A 23,096-nucleotide genomic window follows, 5' to 3' on the forward strand; every position below is an offset into this window, starting at 1 on the left:
GTTTGTGTTCTAAGGCAAGTCACTTTACTCTCACAGCGCCTCTCCCCACTCAGGTGTACAAATGACCGGCGAACTTAAGGCGGGACTAAAATTCTGAAAGAAATTCGAAGTTTTGTTTTTTACGGAACTCGAATCTTAAGGTATTGAAGTTTCATTTTGACAAGTACTGTTACTGTAAGTTTAAAGCTCGTTTTCTCAAAACGAGCTATTTTCGCCTTCTAGAAAAGATATCTTGAGAAGGATTTATTCAATTGAGCTAAAATTTTCAGGATTTGTTGTTTTTAGTACGTTCTGTGGGATAAGCATAGAACTTTTCCATCCAGTGCATTCTGTCAAAGTTATGTATTGAAACGTATGCTAGATTTTCTGTATCAGATTTAACTGGTCATCATTTCACGTGCTTTTAACTTTTCAAAAGTCTCTATGCTTATCCCAGCAAGCTGTTTGTCTTCTTTTGTAAAATGTAAAAATTATTCCTTTTGATCAGTTCTAGTAGGAGTTATCTTTTCTCAAGTAAGCCCTGCCATTCCCCAGCAGGTGGCAGACTTAATCAGCCGGTGTCAGGTTACAATACAGTTATAGGGTACACAAATATTTTTTTCATAATCTTTGCTCTTTGAACTTTTTAAGAATGTATACTTTGCCATGGTTTGGAGTTAACTCTTAGCCACGAAAAAATGTTTGAAACATGGTCTGTTTTTAAGTCCCACCTTAATGCTGGAGGTAACCTAGCGATGGACTAGCATCCCATCCATGGGGAGTAGAAGTTGCTCCATGCCACAGAAACGGGGATAAGCATGGGCCACTTGGCTCGTATGCAGACGCGCCCTATCTGTAACAGACCAGGTTAGACCCGACAAGGTAAGCAATTTCGCTACCCACCCCCCTACCCCCCTTTGCCCTGGTAAATTTTATTCCCCCCTGGTGTAGTGGTTAGTTTCCGTGGTCAGCACCATATTTGGTCAAAAGTGACACGCACTAACTTCCAAAACTTGGCTTGCCTTTCCTACTCCTTCCCTAGACATCTTTTTTGAGAGCTCGAGATTCGGAAATTATAATGACAGACGACGAGATCTGTAGGTCTTAACTTTTTATAAGGAAACCAAAAAAATACCCTGACATATACCACCTAATATAAGGTGGCTGGCTTAAGTTTTCAGCACTCTCCAAGACTTAGATTTTGATGGGTCATAATCACAACCCTTTATTACTTGACGCTACAATCATGGTATCATAACACTGCCCAATCATCGGTGAACATGTCGTTATCATTTTCGTGACAAAATAGGTTGCGACAGCAAAAGTATTATCTGTTAAAACCCACTTAATTTTAGCTTTAAGAGCCTATAACTCAATAACGAGTTTGGTGACCCCCCTTGTTATCGAATTGTGATAAGCATGATAAGATCCAACTTTTTGCCGCCTTAAATTTTCAAAAATTTTCAGCATAGTAACCTATTATCCCTTTAAGATAACCATTATCGGTTCACCAATGGCCGGGCATTCACGTGATACCGATATTGTAGCATCACTTGATAAACAGAGGTAATGTTCACTCGTGCTGAAAACTATTGCCAGCCTCCTTAACTTTCCTTGAAATTGCTGCTTTTTACTGCCAGTCTTGGGATCTTTTTTATTAAATGAACTTTCCTCATAGTCATGCTGAAAACCAAATAAGATCCATCCAAGCTACCTATCGCAAACTTCCGAAAGTAACGACCCTAGTTACTTTCGGAATTAGCAGCCTTAGGGGCTCGCTTCCTTTGGGAGTCGTTACTTTCGAGGGTTTTTACATTCGGGAAGCAAAAAGCGTCATATAAAAATTGGTACGACTGAGCTCTTTTTACGAAATAAAAGACGAGAATTCGTACAAACAGTTCTTAAAACACGAGATCGAGTTCTTCGTTCCAGTTTAAATTCATGTTGCCGTGTTGTCAGAGGTCGGCATGAAAGCAAGTCAGATACTGTTGACTATTGTACTTCACGACGCACTGCTATGTTAGTCTGCTCAAGAGGGTCTGCCGTATAACAATATCTCAGAGCGTTCCTTTTAATGCGCTCCTGTTGAAAATGATATTAATTTGAATCGAAGTTTCCTATGGTAGGTTCCTGTAACTCGATGAAAATTCACGGGTTTTTTATAACACGGCACAACTTTAACTGAGGAGGTAGGAATATTGACATTTCACAACACTTCGTCGGTTAAGGGAGAGGGGGAGGGGGAGGGGGAGGGGTAGGATCGTTACTTTCGGTGGGCTCACTACTTCCAGGGGGGGGGGGGTCGCTACTTCCGGGAATTATTACCGGCCACAGTTTTTTTGAGGTTACTTTCAGGGGGTCGTTTCTTTCGGAAGTTTACGGTATGTTATCTTTCCCATGTGTTCTTCAGATACAGTTTAAGATGTCACTCCACTCACACACTTCAACTTCTTTATTGTTGCGCACTATTTACAACTAATTTACATCAGTATTATACTAGATAAAGAAATTGTGATAGAACTTTACACACTATTAGATTTTATTGTATTCTCAACCATTTTTTTTTTTAAATCACATGGTTTGAAGCAAATCGACTTGTCAAATATACAAAAGCACTCTGTTTGACATTTATTCGTACTTTTTATAGGTACTGCAGTTCCAGCCGAGTTCTGGGAGCGAGGCTTATTATCAGGTTGTGCCTAAGCGCAACGCTGAATAAGAACACCTCTCGCCCAAAACAATCTGTATTCTAACATCCACTGACCGCAAAAAAAAAAGTAACCAAAAACAAACATCTGCGGATTGAAACATAACATTAAATGCAGGGTTAGTTTCCCTTGTCAACCTTTCAATGAAGAGATAAGTTGGTTGGGCTATTCCTTCTGGAAGAAAATGTCTGTTGTGTTTGTGGGGTTGGGAAGAACGTATGCCCTCCTCAACTGCCGGTACAATGGAATTTCTTATAGTTGTTTGTATATAGGTACAATTTACGATGTTCCTTCAAAAGCAACAGCATAGGAAATAGCCCTAACAAAGAACGGAGATCTTCAAATTTTTCTGCAATAAATGCAGCTCGAAGATGGCTGAATTACGGTCATTTTGCCCCATGGTCATTTCGCCCCAACCAAAAGTCACTTCGCTCCATAATCGAAGTCACTTCGCTCCATACAAGAGTTACCTCGCTCCATACAGAAGGTACTTCGCTCCATGTAAGAATTTAGTGAAATTTGTCGAGAACTTTCTGTTTTGATGTTGGAGTTGGACTGATTTTGAAATTTATGTCAGTTCAGATTATTAACCAATGCAGCTTCCAGTCGCATTCGCTTACGCCAAATATTATTTCGTACGATTACTTTCCTAAACACGATTTTTTTTACGTTGTAATGCCTCATAAACCCCGTTAATGCACGGGGGGAATAATTGAAGTGTCCTTGTTAATTCTTATCGTTATCGCGGCCCAGTAGTTTTACTTACTCGATAGAGACGACATTCGGTAAATGTCGTCTCACTTTTACCGCGCGTGATTGGTTGAAAACTTGCCATGACAACGCAGCAATGGCGTGAGTCACTGTGCGAAGTAGCTCATGTGCGAAACCGCTTTTAGAAAAGATTACGAGTTTGAATAAAGATAAGTTTGCATAAATTATTCGGCTTTTTCTATGATTTTATATTTTATCAAAAGAATTGTCATGTTTTTTTTTGTTTTGTTTTTTTTTTCTGTATTCTATGTATTGCATTGTTGATCATTGCTTTTATTTTATTTGGTGGCTCCTAAAGGAGCCGTTTTTGTTTTTTTGGTTTATCCACCTAGTCCCTCGGTACATTGAGGTAGTAGGCTTTCAGCAACCGCTTGGCTGACCGTTCGTTGACCTCGTATTCGTCCCACGAGTCGAACAGTTTGGTCTGGAGCTCGCGGTACTTGCGTCGTCGGATTCTTTTGAGTTTCCTGTCAGACACAAGACGGATCTGCAGGGCAGTAAGTTTGACCTCTTTGTGCAGGAGCTGAATTAGGAGGTACAGGGGCGGCTGTCCACGTCCGGAGGCTCACGGCTTTCTTGAACACCGTCCAGTCTGACGGGCTCCAGGTGGTGCCACTGATCCAGTTGCTGGACATGTACTCAGTGAAGGACTGCAATGAGACAGGAGCTTGGCGCTAGAGGCGGTTGAACATCGGCCGGATTTCGTTCCCTGGCAGGAGGGCAACGCCAGCATCTTTCTTATGAAGTGGAAGGTCCCTCGATCGTGGCTGTAGGAACTCTGTAAACCAAATTCTTGTACCTAGGGAAAAAATTGAATACAATTTAGCTATGCCATTAAAATTAGGTTTCTTTTCGTAAATAACCAATCTCGTTAAAAAATAGTTTCAGTTCGAATTGATTTGCTTCTTTCAGTAATTGTGATTTCAATTAAAATTAGTAGTTTTTTCGTCTATTAAATCAAATTCATTGTTTTTTTGCTTTTTTTATTTTTTTATTAATCTGGCCAAATTAAAATGGTCGCATGTTGTTGTCAATTTAAATGAATTTCATCTCACCTTTCTCTATAGAGCCTGCGTCCAATGAAACACGCATCCCTGCAGTTTGGCCTGCGGCATCACTTTTCTCAGGGCTGCCCACACTGCTCTCTCGAAGTCTAAGGTGATCTGCTCTGTGGCTGGGGCTGATGGCACGATCTCCAGATGCTTCTTGAAGACTTTGCAGTAGTCGTTCTTCTTCCTCCCGGACATAAGGACGAATAACAGCGGAACTTGTTTGGCGTGATCTTCGTGTTTTACGAACGCGTTGATGGTCAGGAGCTGGGTGAATGGTTGTATGCACAGCTTGAAGGTGCCGTCAGTGTACCAGCTCTTTGCTCGGGCCAGGAATTGGAGCTGCTGATCAGTGGCGAATATCAGGTGGCGACGACCACGCACTTTAACGCCGGAGCGGAAGAAACCGTCAGGGATGTGGCCTTCCTCTAACTCGAAGTCTAGATCAAGCGGGTCTTTCGGTCGTAGCTGCTGGCGCTTTCTGTTGGCAGCTCGGGCGATATACTCTGGCCTGGGTGAACTTGAGCAGGGTCCATCGGTCATTTGGTCTAGCAGAACTTCCTCGACGATGGCAGAGGCTGGTCTGAAGATATCTGCTGCAGCTTTGGCCTGAGCTGTTGCTGTTATTGCGGCAGATACTGCTGCTCCAGGGTCTGCTGGGTGGTTGTTTTACAGGCGGGTGAAACTTTACAGAGTAAAAGTCGTTGGATGGTTTTCAAAGTTTTTCAAATACGATCGGCCATCGATCGATCAACGGACTTTGTTTGACCTTGTTGCTATGTAAGTTCTACAAGTGAATGCTAAACAACGCGTGTAATCAAACAAAGATATTTAGACTCAATCGCACTTAAACTGCGCCAAGATCTCGGTCGCATTTTAAGTTCTCTACAGGGTTACAGTTTCTGAAATTTGATCAGCCATCGATCAACGAGCGCGAATTACCAACGAGCGCATCAACAACATCGGCATAGCGTGCGCGACAGAGAGAGATTAGGGCGAGTGAAAATATCAATTACAAACATGTCATCAAGATCGTATTTATAAATGGGACGATTATAACATTAGCTAGGCAAATAGAGACAATCTTGAAAGCATATATACATTTTAATTATATCGTGGAGCGAAGTAACTTCTGTATGGAGCGAAGTAACTCTTGTATGGAGCGAAGTGACTTTTTGTTGGGGCGAAATGACCATGGGGCGAGATGACCGGATACCACATAGCTTCCTCAATCTATGAGATCAAAATAATCAATCTATCCCCATGTATCAAGCAATTTACAAGATTATTTTCTACAATCCTGCAGGTTATTTTGCCATGTTCACATAATAAAACATAATATACATGAAAATAATGCACATAATATAATGGCAGCGAGACTGCCTAAGCACTACTTGAAACTTCAAATAGCTCTCCACTCCAAATACAGCTCCTTACCTTTCCTTCCTGCGTGTAAAATGCGAGGAACATGATCAAGAGTAGATAAACATTCCTGTAACATATGTAAAAAAGAAATCAAGTTTGACAGGTCACATTCTGTGTATAAAATGCAAGCAATGGCAGCACCTGGAGTGTGTAGGTTTAAATTTAAATCCAAACAAAGCAAATTGAAATTCAAAGAAGGCAAACTACAAATGTGAAGACTGTAAGTGAGAAGAAGATGTCAGCTGTCGTTATCAGTAATCCAATTAACAAAAAAGGGGGCGGGAAACTCACCATTGATAATTCAGAGCTGCATTAAAAGTGTGTAGAAAATTGTTGAGGGAAGCCTTATCCTTCCTTTCTGGGCAGTAAAAGCCTCACACCTGTGGAAAACACCACATAAACATCAGTCACACCTTTACATACAGGTACATGCACACCCATATTTAATTTGGCACTTGTTTTTGTGAGAGCTCTGTAAGATTCGTTTTTAATCACCGATGATCATACGAACGAGACATTTTATCTTCATCGCCCATCACAAAAAGTCATTTAAACTACACAACTCGCCAAAGTTAGCTGAAACATGCACAAAGGGCTGAAATTACGATCGTAACAAAGCTTCCATATACTTGAACGCAAGTCCAGTGAGATAATCCAAGCAATAGGAAGATACCTGTACCTGCCTTTGATTGCCTCATCTGTTTATTTAGAAATCCGTGAGCATTTTTATCAATACACTCAAGGGACTCCATGGTCTTTAAATAATATTAGTGGTTGGTGAGAATAATTTGTCAACAAGTTTTCTTGAATTTGTCTTCGGGTGAATTTTTCCTGGTTCCCCAATCCACTTCCTCTCCTTCAAAAACAAACAGAAAGTACTAATTAACCACAAATACTCTACCATTGCTAGAGTAATATCTGTACATCTACCAAAACAGCTCACAAGACTGAACATGTAATAGTCTCTTTTTTTCACACTGAAAACTCCTTCCTAAACTGTTTATTTTTCAAAAGTTTCAAATGTTTCAAATGTGCAGTAACGAGAACAATATTATTTTTTCCAGCTGTGGATGAAGCAGCTTTCTAGCATAGCTTGCAAATTCAGAACATCCATTCGTACATACTGATGGTGTGAGCAACATTAATATCCCTTTGCCATTTTCATTGGTAATGTTATAAAACAACTAATCAAAACTATAACAAAATTCTTGAACGTGATTGGCTATCAGCAGCCTGATTTGAGCATTAATTGGAGAGTGCGTAAGCGTCATGCTTGTAATTGGACAGTATTCGTCATTTTGCGTGCGTTGTTGTGGTGCACTTTGTTGAGTAAACTGCTGTGTTTTTCAGCACTCATAACAACATTTAATCGTTCAGCGCTCAATCAATGGTTTGTTCATTCCTCGAATTTTGTCATAGTTTTGATTAATTGGTAACAGGACATCGTATCGTCCAATTCAGTCTGTAATCATACTTGTAATTAACAAATCAGACTCCCGCTTCCCGGTCATCTGATTTTGTTTATCACTCACATGATTACAGACCGAATTGGACTCCCCTCAGTCCTATTACCATTACTAATTCAGTCAGTAATGATGGACTTGGGAAGTTTAGAGACAACTCAAGATGATCAATATTGTATCAGGGGTGCATCACGACCCAATGATGTATGCTAATGCATGAATCCATTGCTACCATTTACTTCAAGGAGGTAGCAATCTATGAAAATAAATACAAATGAATAATTAACAAGTAAATATATTTAATGTTTTGCAAACATCGTCTCCATTTCAATAAATGTTTCTGTAATTAGTATACTGTTTACGTTACAAAAGTTATGGATACTCTTGATGCTTAAAAGCTACAGCCTGTAGAGTACAGTGCGAATAGTACCAAATTTGTCATTATGTCACTTAATACAAAGGAAAGATCATCAGAAGACAATTTCACATTCCTCACAAGTAATCAGAACAGGTCTGTGAAAAATCTCATCATTTGACAAAACAATGAGCACTACAGCATGCATGGCTTAAAGTATATAATTACAATATCTAGGTTCTCGCAACTACATGTACATTTACCAGCATACACTGTCAGATTCTTGGTAATCAAATCTGAACTGACCTTCGTATCAGAACACATCGCAGTAGAGAAAAACCTTCCCAACTGTCTTCCTAGGACCATGAAAATGATAAACATCACCTGTGTTAGTCAGGTTTCAGCAAAGCACAAATAAAACATTTGCACTTTGAGGGAAAGCTGAGCAGTTGTAACATACAAAAGACAGCACATGTGTCAATGTGTACAAGTACAAGATGTTGTCTGATTATCACAAAACGTATTGAATCAACAACTAAAGAGACATGCAGTGCACATGGCTCAATCACTTTAAATTGCAAAGCTGTCTCTGACTTGAGGTTTTCAACAAATGCATTCAGTCATATGCTTGTCTTTTAAAATTTCTTCATTGACAGCAACAATATCTCCCTCAGGAAATTCTCCTAGTAAGCATCCTGGTATACATTTACCTGAATGAAATGCCTGCCACACCCTCATCATTTCATACACAGGATAATAAAATTGGTCTGAATCTGGAATGTAACAGAGATGTAATTTTAGACTACTGTCATTAACAAGGGTTTACCATAAATTAAACTCCCTTACAGTGTGCAGCAGATAAGTCATATAGGTCACAAAGACATGGCATGATGTTTAACTAAAGTATTATTACCATCATCAGTCCCTGATGGTGCATGGAGAAAAATTACAGCTATGTGTAATTTCATTTGAGATTTGATTGTATACTACTGTATGTTCTGTACATGCGGTGACACTTTTTCCTTACTATACTTTGCAAACTTGTTGGGTATCCCAAAACAGTTGACTACAGATCAGCTATAGTTAGACCTCCCATAAGCAACACCCATGGAGTCACTTGAAAATGTCCATCCAGGGGAGGTTGAAAGGATGCTGCTGCTAATTTTTTAACACTCTGTGCTACTGGCTGCATTTTTTAACTTAACTAAATCTCCTGCTTACACTTGCTGCAATCTCATTTTCTGCAGTAAGTCAACAGTTATGTTAAAAGGATGCTCTACCAACTTTTTAACACTGTGTTACATGCTGCAATTTATAACTTAGCTAAGGCCCAGTTCAGACACCGAACTTTTCATGAGCCGAACTTAAGTCGAATTTGGAGCAACCCAAATTATCAAAACTACACCTGTTGATTCAGACGTCGAACTTAATTCGCCGAACTTTATTTAGTTTAAACCAAATTACATTGAAAATGTCAGCGATTTTCAGGCAAAGTAAAAACTGCTTGTAAAATACGTTATGATAATTTATGCATTAGGTTCGGCTCATGAAAAGTTCGATGTCTGAATCAAAGCCATTCCAAAGCCGAAATTTCCAGCTGAGCTAGGCGGGAAGAACGGCTGGGCCGTTCCAAATTCAAATAGTTGTTCTTAACTGATTCAAACGCCGAACTTTTCATGTACTTAATTCAATGTATTTGGTTCGGGTCATGGAAAGTTTGGCGTCTGAACTGGGCCTAACTCTCCTGGTTACACTTGCTGCAATCTCATTTTCTACAGTAAGTCACAGAATTCTTGCATTTTGATTGGTTTCTTACTTATGATCTACTGGAGGACAGAGACAGATGACATTATTAACATTTTTCTTTTTGTTTTATTACCGGTATATAAACAGAAAGATTCCATGTTGCTGTGTGTCTTTTCAGTAACAGACCACAGAATATGTCAAAGTGTGGTAAAAACATCAGTGACACACCTGCCTAACGGCTTAACTGTATGTGCCACTTTTTTGTTCTTACCACCTTTTGACGTCACCTGTGGTCTACTGTATTACTGAAGAGGTGTACGGCAACATGGAATCTATTAAGTTGTTAAACTGATAACAGATTGTGATGCTTCAACACAGCAACTTCAGTAATTTATGAATGTGTTTATCTGTTAATGCCATCTCAAAGAATGACTTTTCAACATGCAATACTCGCGTTCTATCATATGCTTGTCTAAACATAAATTCCTCACCAACAGCAATGCAAACAACATTTAGTTTATGACTCAGCTGAATCAGATTATTCAGGAAGATGTTAATAACATGATACTCCTTGTACATGATTGTAGTTACTCTTAGGTGCTACATTGTATTCTATGCAACAGAAAAGACATGCAACTTCAATGTAAAAAGTACTAAACTAAATAATGCATGATGTTCTAAGTAAGTATTAAAGCAAATAACTAGTGGATACCCTAACGCCTTTCTTGTCATATGTGATTTGCATATATTAGATAATGACTTAGCTTATAAAAAGTACATGTAAAGTGCAGCTCAGATATATGCGAACTACACATACACGTATTATACGAGCGTATTTTGCGTATACCGTATGTTAATACGCGCACATATACGCGTATATATGCGCACATATGCGCGTATATACGCGCACATATGCGCGTATATACGCATGTATATGTCTCTTTGTTATGCATTCCCACAAGTTTCTTTATGTGAAGCACTGTTTGTTAAACAAAGGACATTACATTTCTGGGAATGAAAAAGGCTTCAAAGCGAAATTTGCACGTTGTTAAAACGTCCTGCCGATCAATGAAAGCTATCATGTTTCGAGTTTTCGCTTGCAAAATGTTTGTCTGAATTAAGCGTTCTGAAGATCCTCATCGAAAAAATGATATCTCCAGTTATATTTGACACAGATCATTCATTGAAAGCCATTGAGAACAACAATGACTTGTTAAGAGAAGAAAAAACAATAGGTTAGCTCATACATACTAATCAAGCATACGCGTATATACTGTATACGTGTATGTGCGTATATGCATATGCGTATGTGTGTATATCCATACGCGTATACGCGTATTGGGCTGACGCGAATTACGCGTATATTTTGGTTCGGATATATCTGAGCTGCACTGTAGGTGGTTATAAAACTTAGAGCAAGAATAACAATGTTTTGATGTGTAAAGAAAAATTGACCATACCTTTAAACATAATTATAATCTGACTGATTTTTTCCCACAAACATTCCATGCATTGCTGTATCTTTACCCAGCAAAGGGATGCACATGATTACAGTAACAGGAATCACACCATGAACCACGAAGTTCCTTCCATGCCTCATGTCCTACAGGAAAATTTTTAAAAGTGACTTCATTACTTTGATACACTTTCAGAACATTTATTTTATAGAGTCTAATAACTTTAATATAGGCAATAACAGGGCAGAACTGGAGCTCAGTGTTAGGAAGGAGGTAGGAATACTGTATTGCATATTTCATATGTTTTACTGAAAAGCACCATTCCTGGAGTTTCCAAAATCAAATTGGCACTTGGGCACTAAATTAAATCAGGATGGTACATCTACATGTGGTACCAGTTCTGATAAAACAACCACTCAGACTTCAGACAGAGAATACTTTTCTCTTCAGCGCTTCTGTTGTGAAACTCAAAGCGAGCTGGGATTATTCTAGTCATCACAGTGGTTTGGTCTGGAAACTAACCAATGATAATGAAGGTCTTTACTTTTGAACTAAACAACCTTTCAGCTGTTTCCACATTCCAAGTCACACATTCCCACACACTATAGATCACACTCCTGTAAAGACATCTTGAGACTCAGACAGCTAAAATTTTGGTTACTCTGCAGAATTTAGAGATATAGTCAATTCTTGTTATAGCAGACACCCTTAGAACCGTCATTTAGTGTCCGTAATAGCAAAAATCTGCTATACAGACTTGCAGTTTCTTTTACTTTGATACATAATCAAAATGTAGGTCAAAATAGAGTGCAACTACTAAACATTCCCAAACTGTAAAATAATTACCTCTATCAATATGTTCAAGTAGTCCACTGTGTCAAGAAGAACAATAAAAAATAAGTATTAGTTTTAGGCCACATGAAGTGTCTGCAATTTCCATAATACAATGTAACAGGCATCCGTAATAGCAGGAGTTGTTTTCATACATTTCTCTGCAGTCTTGGCCAGGGATGTAGCTTCTGTTTGTAATAGCGGCATGTCTTACGGTGTGTCCATAATAAACAGGGTGTCTGTAAGGTAAATGTTGACTGTAATGGTTCAGTTATTTACATGTTAATTATAATTAATTGGAATACCAACCTGTTTGTTCATGTATCACAAGCTAACAGTCTCAACTATTGTGGGAAGGTTATGCTGCTGGCAAACAAGAAAAAATTGGTCAGTTTAATTTGCTAATCTAAAATACCTTTGGTGACATTAAGGAGTCATCCAAGATTTGAACAAATTCAATCTACACAGAATAGTCATCTACCTCACCAAAGCATTCCCTACTTCTGTTAAGAGGCTTTTGCACAGCTAGTGAGAGATGAAAATTTCTAAAGCTTAGCTGGTCGGCATGGGGCAATCCACTCAGACAAAGAAAGAGAATGCTTTTTTCTTCAACGTTTCCCTTTAGGAACTCAAAGCGAGCTGGGATTATTCTAGTCATCACAGTGGACTTTATAATCGTTCACAAGCAGCAAGCTTTCGATTCATAAAACAATATGAGCCTAAGCTCAAGTTTTTACTCGCACATGCAATGGAAGCCAGAGAAACCTGCATGGAGCTCGAGATACGAGTACGTGTTCCAAACCACACTATTTCGCCTCAACACGACGTTTCGGAACCTACTTTTTACATAAGAATGTAGTGAATCGTATCTTTGAATCTCAGGCTGCGAATAAGGTAACAAACAATCAAAATATACCTGTTTTAAAAGGCGCAATTGCTCTCCGATCCGCTTCGCAAACCCTGTCGAACGAATGACCATGTGCTCGTAAATGACGATCGCACAGGCATATGGGAATTGTAACACGCTTGGCTGCATAGCATGCTGGGTGTTTCACGCGCGATGTGAAAGGAACATTAACAGGAGTAACAAAACTTCAGACAGGTTCAATAAATTCCGAGACGAAAAAGTAATAAGAGTAGAGATAATTATTTATGAAACACGATACAAATTATAACCAGTTTTATTAATCCTGTGTTAGAAAAATAATTAACATAATTTTGAGCAGAACGGGCCCCCATATAAAACGAGCTAACTTTTGGCACTGAACAGGTTCTCGATGCCGGGTCGATGTGCGCAAGTCCTCAAACAAGAATTAAGTTTGGCAACTACTTACAGCACGGCAGGTCTTGCCGTGCCGCACGGCAATAGCGCGACTTGGCTTTAAACGGCGTGCTCAATTGCCGTGCCGAACTGAATTCATAGCCTGCTGCATCAGCTGCCGTTGCTTTCTACCATTTAAAGGCGCTCAGTCACGGTATTTTGAGTTATTTTGGCCACAGAAAAAATTACCTTTAAATGGTAGGATACCCGAAAATAGCAGTTTGATAAAATAGAAAAACACCAAAGAGATGATGATAAACCATAAAGGAACAAGGATGGCTAAGGATGGAGAAGAGTAACACGGATTACAAACGACGAATTTGAAAAATTGAGGCTAAACTTTTCAATATGCGCAAACCGTGACTGAGCTCCTTTAAAATGGTCTTCAAAGCAAACTTTTCCGGCTTCCGATCTTCGGCGCGACTGAATTAAATTCGACGTTTGAAACCACCGCCATTCTTTTGTCATGCCACTGCCGAGCCAAATTCATTTCAGTTCGGTACGGCCTTTGGACGAGGCCTTAATTCTAGTAATTAACATGTAGATTGGGACTCTTGAAACAATGCTCAGGCAAGTTATTTTCGCTTATTTAGAGTTTTAAACCTGACTGGAGTTAACAAATCAAGCTAAGTGAAGATTTCGAATTAACGAATGTTTAATCTGGCAGTTCGAATTAAGCTGAGCTATGAATTACAAGTGATAAAAATGACCAAAATAACAATTCATAGCTCTCGTAATGAAATTCTTATGCACTTCTGGAAGCTATCTACAAATGTATACTACTGGTATGAAATTTGTGAGATACTGTATCCCTTATTATTGCTTGGCTTAAAGTAGTACTATGATCAAATTTTTACCCCTTGATTTTTTAGGTGTATCACAAAGAATACCATGAAAGAATAAAAACGCTGTTTACCGTTTGCAAATATCTGCGTTGGTTCCGAAGATATTTAAGTTTGAAAAATGTGTGAAATATGCAAATGAGATGACTGATGATGTCATACACTCAACCCAATATTATATCAATTATATAAATAGAGCTATCTTGGCCAATTTGCAACACAGATCATTGAAACTTGGTAGGCTAATAGTTCTACAGAAAACACGTCTACGGTTATATAAAATTCTGTTCCCATGGCAACTCACTCTTTCCCAGTCCCCACCCACTTAATTTCAATATGTTAGTGATTTTCAGCTCGAAAAACGTTAAACGAAGCGATGAACTCGAGCTAATAGATATATATGCTTGCTGGATCATGTATATGAGGCACCATTAGCAAATATCAAAATGGAATGCCAAAGGTGGGCAGAAAAGCCTTTAAAATTGGGGAGGTCTGGAACCCAGTATGTTGCCATGGTAACAAAACTGTTAAGTTCGCATTGTTGAGCACATTAAGTAGAATCTTACTGCAAAGAATCAAACATTTCTGATACAAATTGGCTGAAATATCTTTCTTCATCATATTTGATCAAAATTTGGTTGAGTGTATGACATCATCACTAAGCTAATCTGCATATTTTAAAAACTTAAATATCTCTGGAACGAAAAGAGATATTTGAAAATAGTAAACAGCATTTTTCTTCTCATAAAGACGACTTGTTTATGTTTTAAAATGGCTTAGATAGGAAAGATGCGATTTTCGTCATAGTACCACTTTAAACGCTTTAAATGGTGTCTTTTCTGTACAAAACTCTGGCTCGATTTACCCCAGAGAAAAGTTCTAAGAAGCATGCATATACTGCACATTCTTTATAAAGATTGATTGTATCTAGTGTCTTTACTTGCAAAATACGAAAGGCATCACCCCGACCGAATTACCAGCTGGTCAGTGTCTACGTCTAGCTACAAGTCAAGGTAAATAATGATTATCATTTTAAACGCAAAAATTTAATACTCGAGTAAGTAAAAATTATTTAGAGAGAGCAAAACTAAACCATGAGAAAACGCTAGCAAACTTGTGGCCTTCCGTCTAAAAATAAAATATTCAAGGGTGACGTTAAAAAGTATTTACAATGACGATTTATCGTTTCAAGATCTCTTGTAGATGAATGCTAGGCGCAGATGTTCATCCGATTGCGAACTTCACACCATAATACTTAACTCGACTTCATTTTCTTCCTTATTTCCGGGTCAGACGCAGAACGCTTTGCCTGCGTCTTCTTGATCTCCATTTGGTAGCAGGTTACAATCCCTTCTCGGATGTATTCTCTGATCAAGTCGTAAGACAATTCCCCTCTTGGACTTCTCTTTATCGTCTCTCCGAGCACAACAGTCTTTATGCTACTGAGCTTGATCAAAGGTGCGCATTCATCGCAGGGAGGTTTTGTGACAAACAAGACACCATCTGTCAAATCCTTGGTGTTCCGCACCAGGAGAGCGTTTTGTTCGGCGTGGATGACATAAGGGAACTTTGTCTCCAGCGCGGCATCAGCGTCAGAGGCTCGTGGAAATTCACCATACAACGCCTTGGATGGAAAGCCATTCCAGCCAAGAGTTGCAATCTCCACCGGATCTTTACCCTTCAAGATGACAGCTCCAACACCAGTCTTAGGATCATCAGTCTGGCGAGCGAGCATCTTGGCAAAAATCATCATGTGGTAAGCCATCTTGAAGTCGGGGTAGTCGTTGGCATCGCAATCATCGCTTATCGCATCAAAATCCTCTGTAATCTTCACCCGCCTGAATACAATATTCTTGTCCATTGGCGCCTTGGCAACGGCGATCCATTTCATCAGGGATTTAAAATCACTTTGGACTTGAGATTTCATCCTGATATCCAGGCATGGCCAGGGAAGACATTTTTGAGCACGTTCGATCCATTCGGTGTTCCACCATTCTCCGAAAAGCTCGTCTTGGCAAATGCGAACATCATGTGGTGTAATTGCTACTGGGAGCCTCTTCTCGTCTTTCGTCAAAACCCTTTCTTCAACGCAAGGAACGAAAACCGACTGACCTACCGGGCTGACTTTGAAGAGATTATCTGCCCTCGCCAGCTCTCCTTCGTCTTCTGATTCCGGTTCTATCGGCAGGTAAAACACACGAGATACTCTGGACTGTACAAGAAGCTTAGCACAAAGGGAGCAAGGTTTCCGAGAAACGAAGACTTTACAACCCTCAAGTTTGCCACAATGGTTGACCATGACACGAGCAACTCCATGGACGCCATCGCGACTGCAATCGGCAGCCAATACTCGATCGGTTGGCAAAACAAACACCACTCCAACTTTCTTGAATTTCTTTGAGTTGCTGTTACTTTTATATGACTGCTCTTTCGAGAACTGCAAAGGAAATTTTTCCATCCACAGGGCTAATACCATGTATAAGTTTTCTTTTGTTATTCTCGTCTCTCGCTTCTCACAGTCGCTTGGTGTCTTGATCAATTTATCTTGTGAACTAGTGCCCGCCATCTTACGTGTTTTCTAGCCCTGCTTCCCCCTTGATCAGTTGACAACTGTAGGAGGCTGATGACTGAATCGAATAACGCCGATACACTAGAAACTGAAAGTTTAAAGGCCATTTAAGCACTACTGCATACCTTTAATCTTGAGGGTTTTTTCCCTCCGTCATGCTGTCTGCTTTTTATTTGGTGATATTTAAAAGATGAGGGCACGAAGTGTTCCCATGCGCTCGGTTGTCTTGAGCTTACTCAGCTCAGTTTATCCTGGCTCAGTACAAGGTTAAAATGATTTTTTTTATCATTATTATTTCTTGAAATGGGATGTTTGTGAATCAGGGATCAATTATGCAGGATAAATATAACCAACGGTAACCGCAACCAGTTCCGAGAAATGTCAGGGGTTTCCCCTCGTAAAATTTCGTTATGTCACACTCTTCTTAGTACGTAAGCTTTATTTTCGCTTTGCTTTATATCATCAAACATAAGCGTTCTGTGGTTGATTAATTAGAACTACATCTCAAGTCTAAAGTTCCCTAGAATATTATTACACGATGCATGAACGTTTCCAAACGTCAGTTAGCCGACTCGTTTCGAAGAAATGTCAGGGGTTCTCCCTCTCCTCATACATTTGTTTAATAAGTGACAGAATCATGCAAAGTATGTATGCCGAATTTTCTAGAAACTTTGGAAGCCAGGAGCTCCACGGAATTGTTTTGAAAGCACTTTGAGGGAATAACTTTGAGGTAATAGCTGTAATACAAACACGCTTAGCTTTTGAGAACAGAATAACCCGTTTTGCAGTGATCACCAATGGTAATCATTTTCAGGCTTGAGCGAAATCACCATTACTACATCCGGCCCTTAGGGACCGTTCATTTTTTATAAGGTAGGGGGGGCTGGTGGGATTTAGGGAGGGCCATGCGAAAAAAAATGGCTTTCGAAGGGGGGCCATCCCAAAAAAAAAGGGGGAAAGGGGGGGTCACGTGAAATATTTTAGTAAAACTTTAAAATGGCATGATGTTTGAATATCAAAAAAATTGCTATAGAATAAACATAGAAGGCAGGATACAAATTTATTATAAACTTTCCATTTGCTTTAAAAAAACGTTTGGCGACAAAAAGCATTTGTAGCTACTGAAAAGAAGTATTTAACACTGTTATTTTCGAATGCAACTTTCACTGGCAGTCATCTTCATCTTCGCTGTCGTCGAGTTCTTCGTCGCCGCTTGTGCTGCTATGGGAGTCTCCTTCACCAATGCTGCAAGAAGCAGCAATGCTTTCCGTCAGAGTGTACTCTTCAGGGTACATGAAGGTGTAAACATAATCTCTGACTTCCTGCTCAAGGTTGGTGGTGATTCTGCTTCTTGCAGCATTAGTGAAATAATTCCCTTCCAAGAGCTGTGCGATGTATGGCCCATCTCCTCTAAATAACGACGTGGCAACATGCTCAACTTCAATACACTCTTCCGGGACGGCCGTTCTAGGAGGGTACACAAGGCATTGTGGAAGATCATTTCCTAGCGGGTTTCCAACACAGATTCCATAAACTCGTTGGACGTTGTTTTCAGTCCGCTTCCTCTTTCTTTCATTTCACTTTCTGCGGTTTTCTTTTTTCCTTCTCCTTTTGTTGATGTGCTGTTTGAGTATGCCCTTGAATATGTTGTTATAATTGCTCTTCTTATTTTCTAGTGCTTCCATGTCCTGCGTGACCTTCGTCAACTTAGCTTCTATAAATTTGATCTGTTTTACATTAAAACTGTGGGCAAATTCTTCGCCCTGCTTTAAAGCAAGCCCATTGGACTGAAAGAGTGTGGAATCGTAGCATTCAACTTTTCCACCATTGCTCTGTGTTCTTTGATGGAGAAGTTCAGTTTTCTTCCATCACTGGGCTTCAACTGGTACCCTGGCATGGAAAACTCACTCGCCCTTTCTGAACAGCCATCCGCACTTAGAAAGATTGCTTCTTTTGCTTGTAAGATGTCAAACTGCCTGGATCGTTCAGCTGTAAACCTTTTCTTAAACGACTCGTCGCTTTCGCCATTATTGCGCATTTTGGAATGAGCCTCTTTCATGATTATTATGGACGTGCCCCGTTCTACATCGTGCAAGACATAGCAGCACTCAACTAACGTCAAGGAGCTTAAAGCAAAAATACGCACTCAACGTATAGCATCAACCCCATTTTAAAGACGGGGTTTGCAAAAGAGGAGGAAATAAAAAGGAGGAGTAAACCTATACATCGAGCAAGAGAAACACAAGCTCGATCAGATAGCTGCAAGAAACATAGGAATGTCTCTAGACAAACGTATAGCTTTCTCAAAGTAAAGCTACGGCGTCTCCGAAGGAAATCGTAGGAGAACAAATATGATATCCGTGATAACGATCTACCTACTGTGCTTGCAAACAGTTCTAATCACAGCCGGGCCCGGCGTCACAATATAGAATGCAAGTAAGCAACATGTTCACGGTAAATTTCATATTTTGTCCCTCAAAAGCAAATTCATGGAGATTTAAAAGCATATCTTGCAATAGAAATGAGCCTAAACAATGCATAAACACATGGCAAATTACAGAGGTGTCAAACTCAACGAGTCGACATGCAGATAACAGCGGAAACCATGCAGACCTATGACCTGTAAAAATTTGCCACAGCACGATCTAACGGCTCAACTCCACTCAATTCCTCCTTATTACACAACATGAAGTGCCCTTCATGAACACGAGTGAAGCGACAAGAAAGGTCGAACGGAGAACGGTAAATGTACAAATGTCACGAACCGTAAAAGTCGTGTAGGCTAGTCAACCCCATTTTACCTTGAAAATTAAGAAATTTTAAACCATAGATAAATTTAAACCACAACAAGTATGCTAAAATTTATAAAAAGTAATCCACTATTTGCAAGATTTGAGAACACTCGTAGCTTTTTGTTTTACCTGGACAGGGCAACATTTATACATGCCTATCACTAGAGTAGAGGTAAAAACCTTCCAAATAAAGACATCTGTAAATTAAATGTGACAATGTGTTTCACACAACACATCAACAGATTTCCAGTTTTTTCACAACATTTCGTACTTGGTTCAGTATCACAATGCAGGAGCAAGGAAAGACTCTGTTCCAGGTTACTGTTACTTCCGTAAGATTGAGCAGTTTATGAATGAGCACTATGAGGAGGGGGAGAACTACAGAGAGTTTCTAAAGTTGTCCTGTCAAGAAAAGGTAGGAGAAATTTGTTCTTTTTGTTGTGAATGGACTGGATCACCCTTAGAAAGATATCCTAAACCAGTTCCTGACCATTCCTGCCTACCGGAATACCACTACCTCTTCTACCAGAAGACCCCAAAAGAAGGGCGTGATCCAGATGACTGGCAGCCAAGGGACCAAGCGAAGAAAGAGCATGGAGGTGGCAGGCTGGTTTTATCTGACCCAGAGAGCGTTGCTCTATTTGCAGATAAGTTTATTGTCAAATCAAAGTTTGTGGTGGATTATCTTCAGCATCTTGAAGTGCTGGAATTTAAAAGGAAAAGGAGAGCAGAAGAAAAGGCAAAGTTAAGTAGGGACGCAAAAGATAAATCATATGAGGATTATCCTTGGACTGAGTTGTGCGAAGATCTAACCAAGCTTAAAAAGCAACGTGTTCCAGAACAAAACAAGTACTTGAACCACCACGGGCTGAAGCAGCATTTGAAAAGCAGCAAGAGTGAGAAAGTAAAGGCAATTGTAAGACATTCAGGCTTGCGGCAGAAGAGTCCTCTCAGAGCTGGCCAACCAACACTGAGAAATGCCAGGACATCGACACAAAATGACAACAGGGTAAGTGCTGACAGCAGTGAAACGGATGAAAGTGACAATGATGAGTATGACAGTGATGCCATTGACTTTAGGGGAGAAGATGACTCAAGTGATGTCATTCTTGCATTCATCAATTCAGATGAGGAAGATACCAATGAGAGGCCAAATGCCACACGCTCAGGGCGAGCCATAACTAGGAGATCCGAAATTGACTTCTCTTTCTTTTGATTTGTTTTTTAAACAACAGCTCTCTGTAGTATAGGGATTGTAAATATTGTCTTCATAGTGAGCACAATAACGTGAAGTAGGGGGATAATAGAGAAATATTAAAAAAGTTGAAATCTAAATATTGTTTGTTCAATTTTTTTTTGGGGGGGGGTCATCCCAAAAAATGACCGCTATAAGGGGGGGCCATGTGAAAAAATTGGTAAGCTGAGGGGGGGTCATGCGATTTTTAAATGGTGCTTCCCAAATCCCACCAGCCCCCCCTCCCTCATAAAAAATGAACGGTCCCTTAGTTGAAGCAGATATCAGATTCTTCGTTAGTCTTAGTGCTTAATAAAGGTCATGCAAGGCTACTCAAAAGACGTAAATCATCTGACTTTAATGATCTTGACAACTGGCACCTTTTTGTTCTCTGATTATCTTCCCGAGCAGGAAGACTATGACAAGACCTGGCTAGGGAAGCTGATCTCATTCACTCACACGGAGCATGTCCACTTATATTCTCGTCCCCATGGGCCGCGCTCCTTTTGGTCAGCACCGAGAATCACGACCTCTGGACAGGTACAATGAGATTCCGGTTCTGATTGGCTTTGCAAACACAGTAGAATGAGACCGGAACCAATCAGATTTGTCAGACTTGACTCTGAGCATGCGCAGAGTGACGGGAAATTCGTGAATCGCGGACTTCCGGTGTTTGAACTGGCCAGAGGTCGCCATTCTTGGTGCTGACCAAAATGAGCGCGGCCTCTGGGGACGAGAATGGTCCACTTAGAACTATGTGTACTTAGTCTCACTATTTAAAATTAAAATTGGCTGACCTAGGACTGTAGCTCATAAGCCACAGTTTATTAACGTAGCAGAATAGGCTACTGCTTCATCGATCGATGAACACAACACATTAATGGAACCAGTAAAGGATCGCTCATTTCTATGAACATGCATTGGGTGGGCTGTAGCCTGCCAAAACAGCCGTCCTTCTTCGCTCCCGCCCTGAGTGGCTTTTCGCGAAACGCCACTCGGGGCGAAAGCGAAGAATGATGGCTGTTTTCGCAGGCTAAGGGTGGCGGGTGGTATCGGGGGACATTCCGGGAAGAGCCAGCCCCAAAAAAAGAGTGGAAGAGGACTGGGCGGGTGGTACTTAAAATACGAAATTACCTGAAGTATTGCCAAAGTGTCTCATAGGAAACTGAAAAGGGTTTGAGGAAGAATCGCAAATTATTCGGCTCGAACCCCTGAGTCGATCAAAAATTCTTTGTTCACAATAAGCGTCAAATTCAAAATCAACAGGAAGGCATGTGGCTTCATATACATGCCCGCCTGTCTACAGACACAAATAATTCAACGAGCCATGAATTCAGGCAGTCGAACAAGGTACTTCATACAGTACTGGAGATTAATTAAAAGTTTCAAATCCAAAGCTTTGAATAACATCAGTGTTACTATAGCTACGTGACGATAAGGTTATTATTTCCGTTCATTTAGATCTTAACTCTTAACCTGGCTTATGTCGCTTACGTTCTACACGCAGCCTACAAGAAGGCAAAGTTAACTCGAGCGGTCCAAGTTTAACAGCATTTTTGCCCAAAAAAGTTTGCGTGAAGCATATCGTGCCATTCTTCAGTCGAAAAACAATAACTATATGCATAACTACTTGGATTTCAAGATAAATCGCCATCTTCTAACCCCTTTGATAATCATGTTGGACCCAGTAAGTTCAAACGTCACACTTGACATGTGTCGAATCTAATACATAAAATGATTCGAGTCCACTCGAACTAAAAAGTTCAACATTTTGTTTCAAAGTTAGAATTTAATTATATTGTGCCGAATAAGATGGCTCGAGGTCCATCAGTAAAATCCACCATGGCGGTCAACGAGAATCACCATGAAGAATGAGCTCGAGTGTAAATATCCTCTGCACGAAACAAAGACGCCACTCACCGCAGAAAAAGGCGGTTCATTCTAAGGATTTTTCTCCATTTGTCGCTTTCGCTGATGCAACGAAACTGGGAACAAAATGTCGCCTTCTTCTTTCAGTGACTGATAAGTAGTACAGCGCATGTCATGCATGGCAAATACACTCAGTGACGCTGGCGTTTCCTGCCAATTCTGCCATTTTGCTTTCTGAATCGCGTCTTATGATTCGTGCATGAACTTGTAAACATCTAGTAGTTAAAATGATTTATGCGTTCGATTTCGCTCATGTGAAATTCGACGTTTATAACAAAAACCGTCAAACTTTTGTCAGCTTGACTGACCATGCTACGGCAAAAGCCGCATTTAGTTCAAATCTGTCGAATTTCGTTGATTTAAACGTCGCTGAGTTTCATATGTATTTTAACTGTGAATTAGATTCGGCACGCATGAAATGCTACTTTGAAACTTGAAACTTGTCACCGTTTGTTCATATCTTTCTATGAGCCCTTTCTTACTGACAAGGTTACTTAACAAGCCCCCAGAGTAACAATTTCCATATATGCCTCTTGTCCTTTCAGTTGCTTACAGGCAAACATAGCCTTCACTTCGTCTCGCCGCTCAGTCTTACTCACCTTAATAACTGCATTTACAACTCGTA

General features: G+C 40.0%; 1 protein-coding gene and 1 pseudogene across 15 annotated transcripts; both read right to left on the reverse strand.

The window, feature by feature from the left end:
• Positions 1–2,780: 2,780 nt before the first annotated feature.
• LOC145465987 (uncharacterized) lies at positions 2,781–5,056 on the reverse strand (annotated as a pseudogene). Its single transcript, XR_014041756.1, has 2 exons — positions 4,514–5,056; positions 2,781–4,257 (listed from the first exon to the last, which is right to left on the reverse strand). The product of XR_014041756.1 is annotated as an uncharacterized LOC145465987 (transcript).
• A 1,643-nt stretch (positions 5,057–6,699) lies between these two features.
• LOC145465983 (cytidine and dCMP deaminase domain-containing protein 1-like) lies at positions 6,700–17,356 on the reverse strand. Of its 14 annotated transcripts, none has more exons than XM_081449764.1 (7): positions 12,701–17,356; positions 12,094–12,147; positions 11,940–12,023; positions 11,800–11,825; positions 10,957–11,099; positions 8,461–8,523; positions 6,700–8,106 (listed from the first exon to the last, which is right to left on the reverse strand). In XM_081449764.1, the coding sequence occupies exon 1, from the start codon at positions 16,511–16,513 to the stop codon at positions 15,203–15,205; it is 1,311 nt and encodes a 436-aa protein (XP_081305890.1). In that variant the 5' UTR covers positions 16,514–17,356; the 3' UTR covers positions 6,700–8,106; positions 8,461–8,523; positions 10,957–11,099; positions 11,800–11,825; positions 11,940–12,023; positions 12,094–12,147; positions 12,701–15,202. The 14 variants fall into 14 exon arrangements, with proteins under 14 accessions (XP_081305890.1, XP_081305893.1, XP_081305891.1 ...); XM_081449767.1 differs by adding an exon at positions 12,266–12,309 and having other exon boundaries at positions 11,940–12,147; XM_081449765.1 differs by having other exon boundaries at positions 12,266–17,356.
• Positions 17,357–23,096: the final 5,740 nt, after the last annotated feature.

The sequence above is a fragment of the Orbicella franksi genome, chromosome 13, assembly GCF_964199315.1.
Source record: "Orbicella franksi chromosome 13, jaOrbFran1.1, whole genome shotgun sequence".
NCBI lineage: Eukaryota > Metazoa > Cnidaria > Anthozoa > Scleractinia > Merulinidae > Orbicella > Orbicella franksi.

What these genes read in the sequence shown, in the direction of transcription:
- LOC145465983 (XM_081449770.1), bottom strand. Translation starts at nt 16,513, where the DNA reads ATGGCGGGCACTAGTTCACAAGATAAATTGATCAAGACACCAAGCGAC.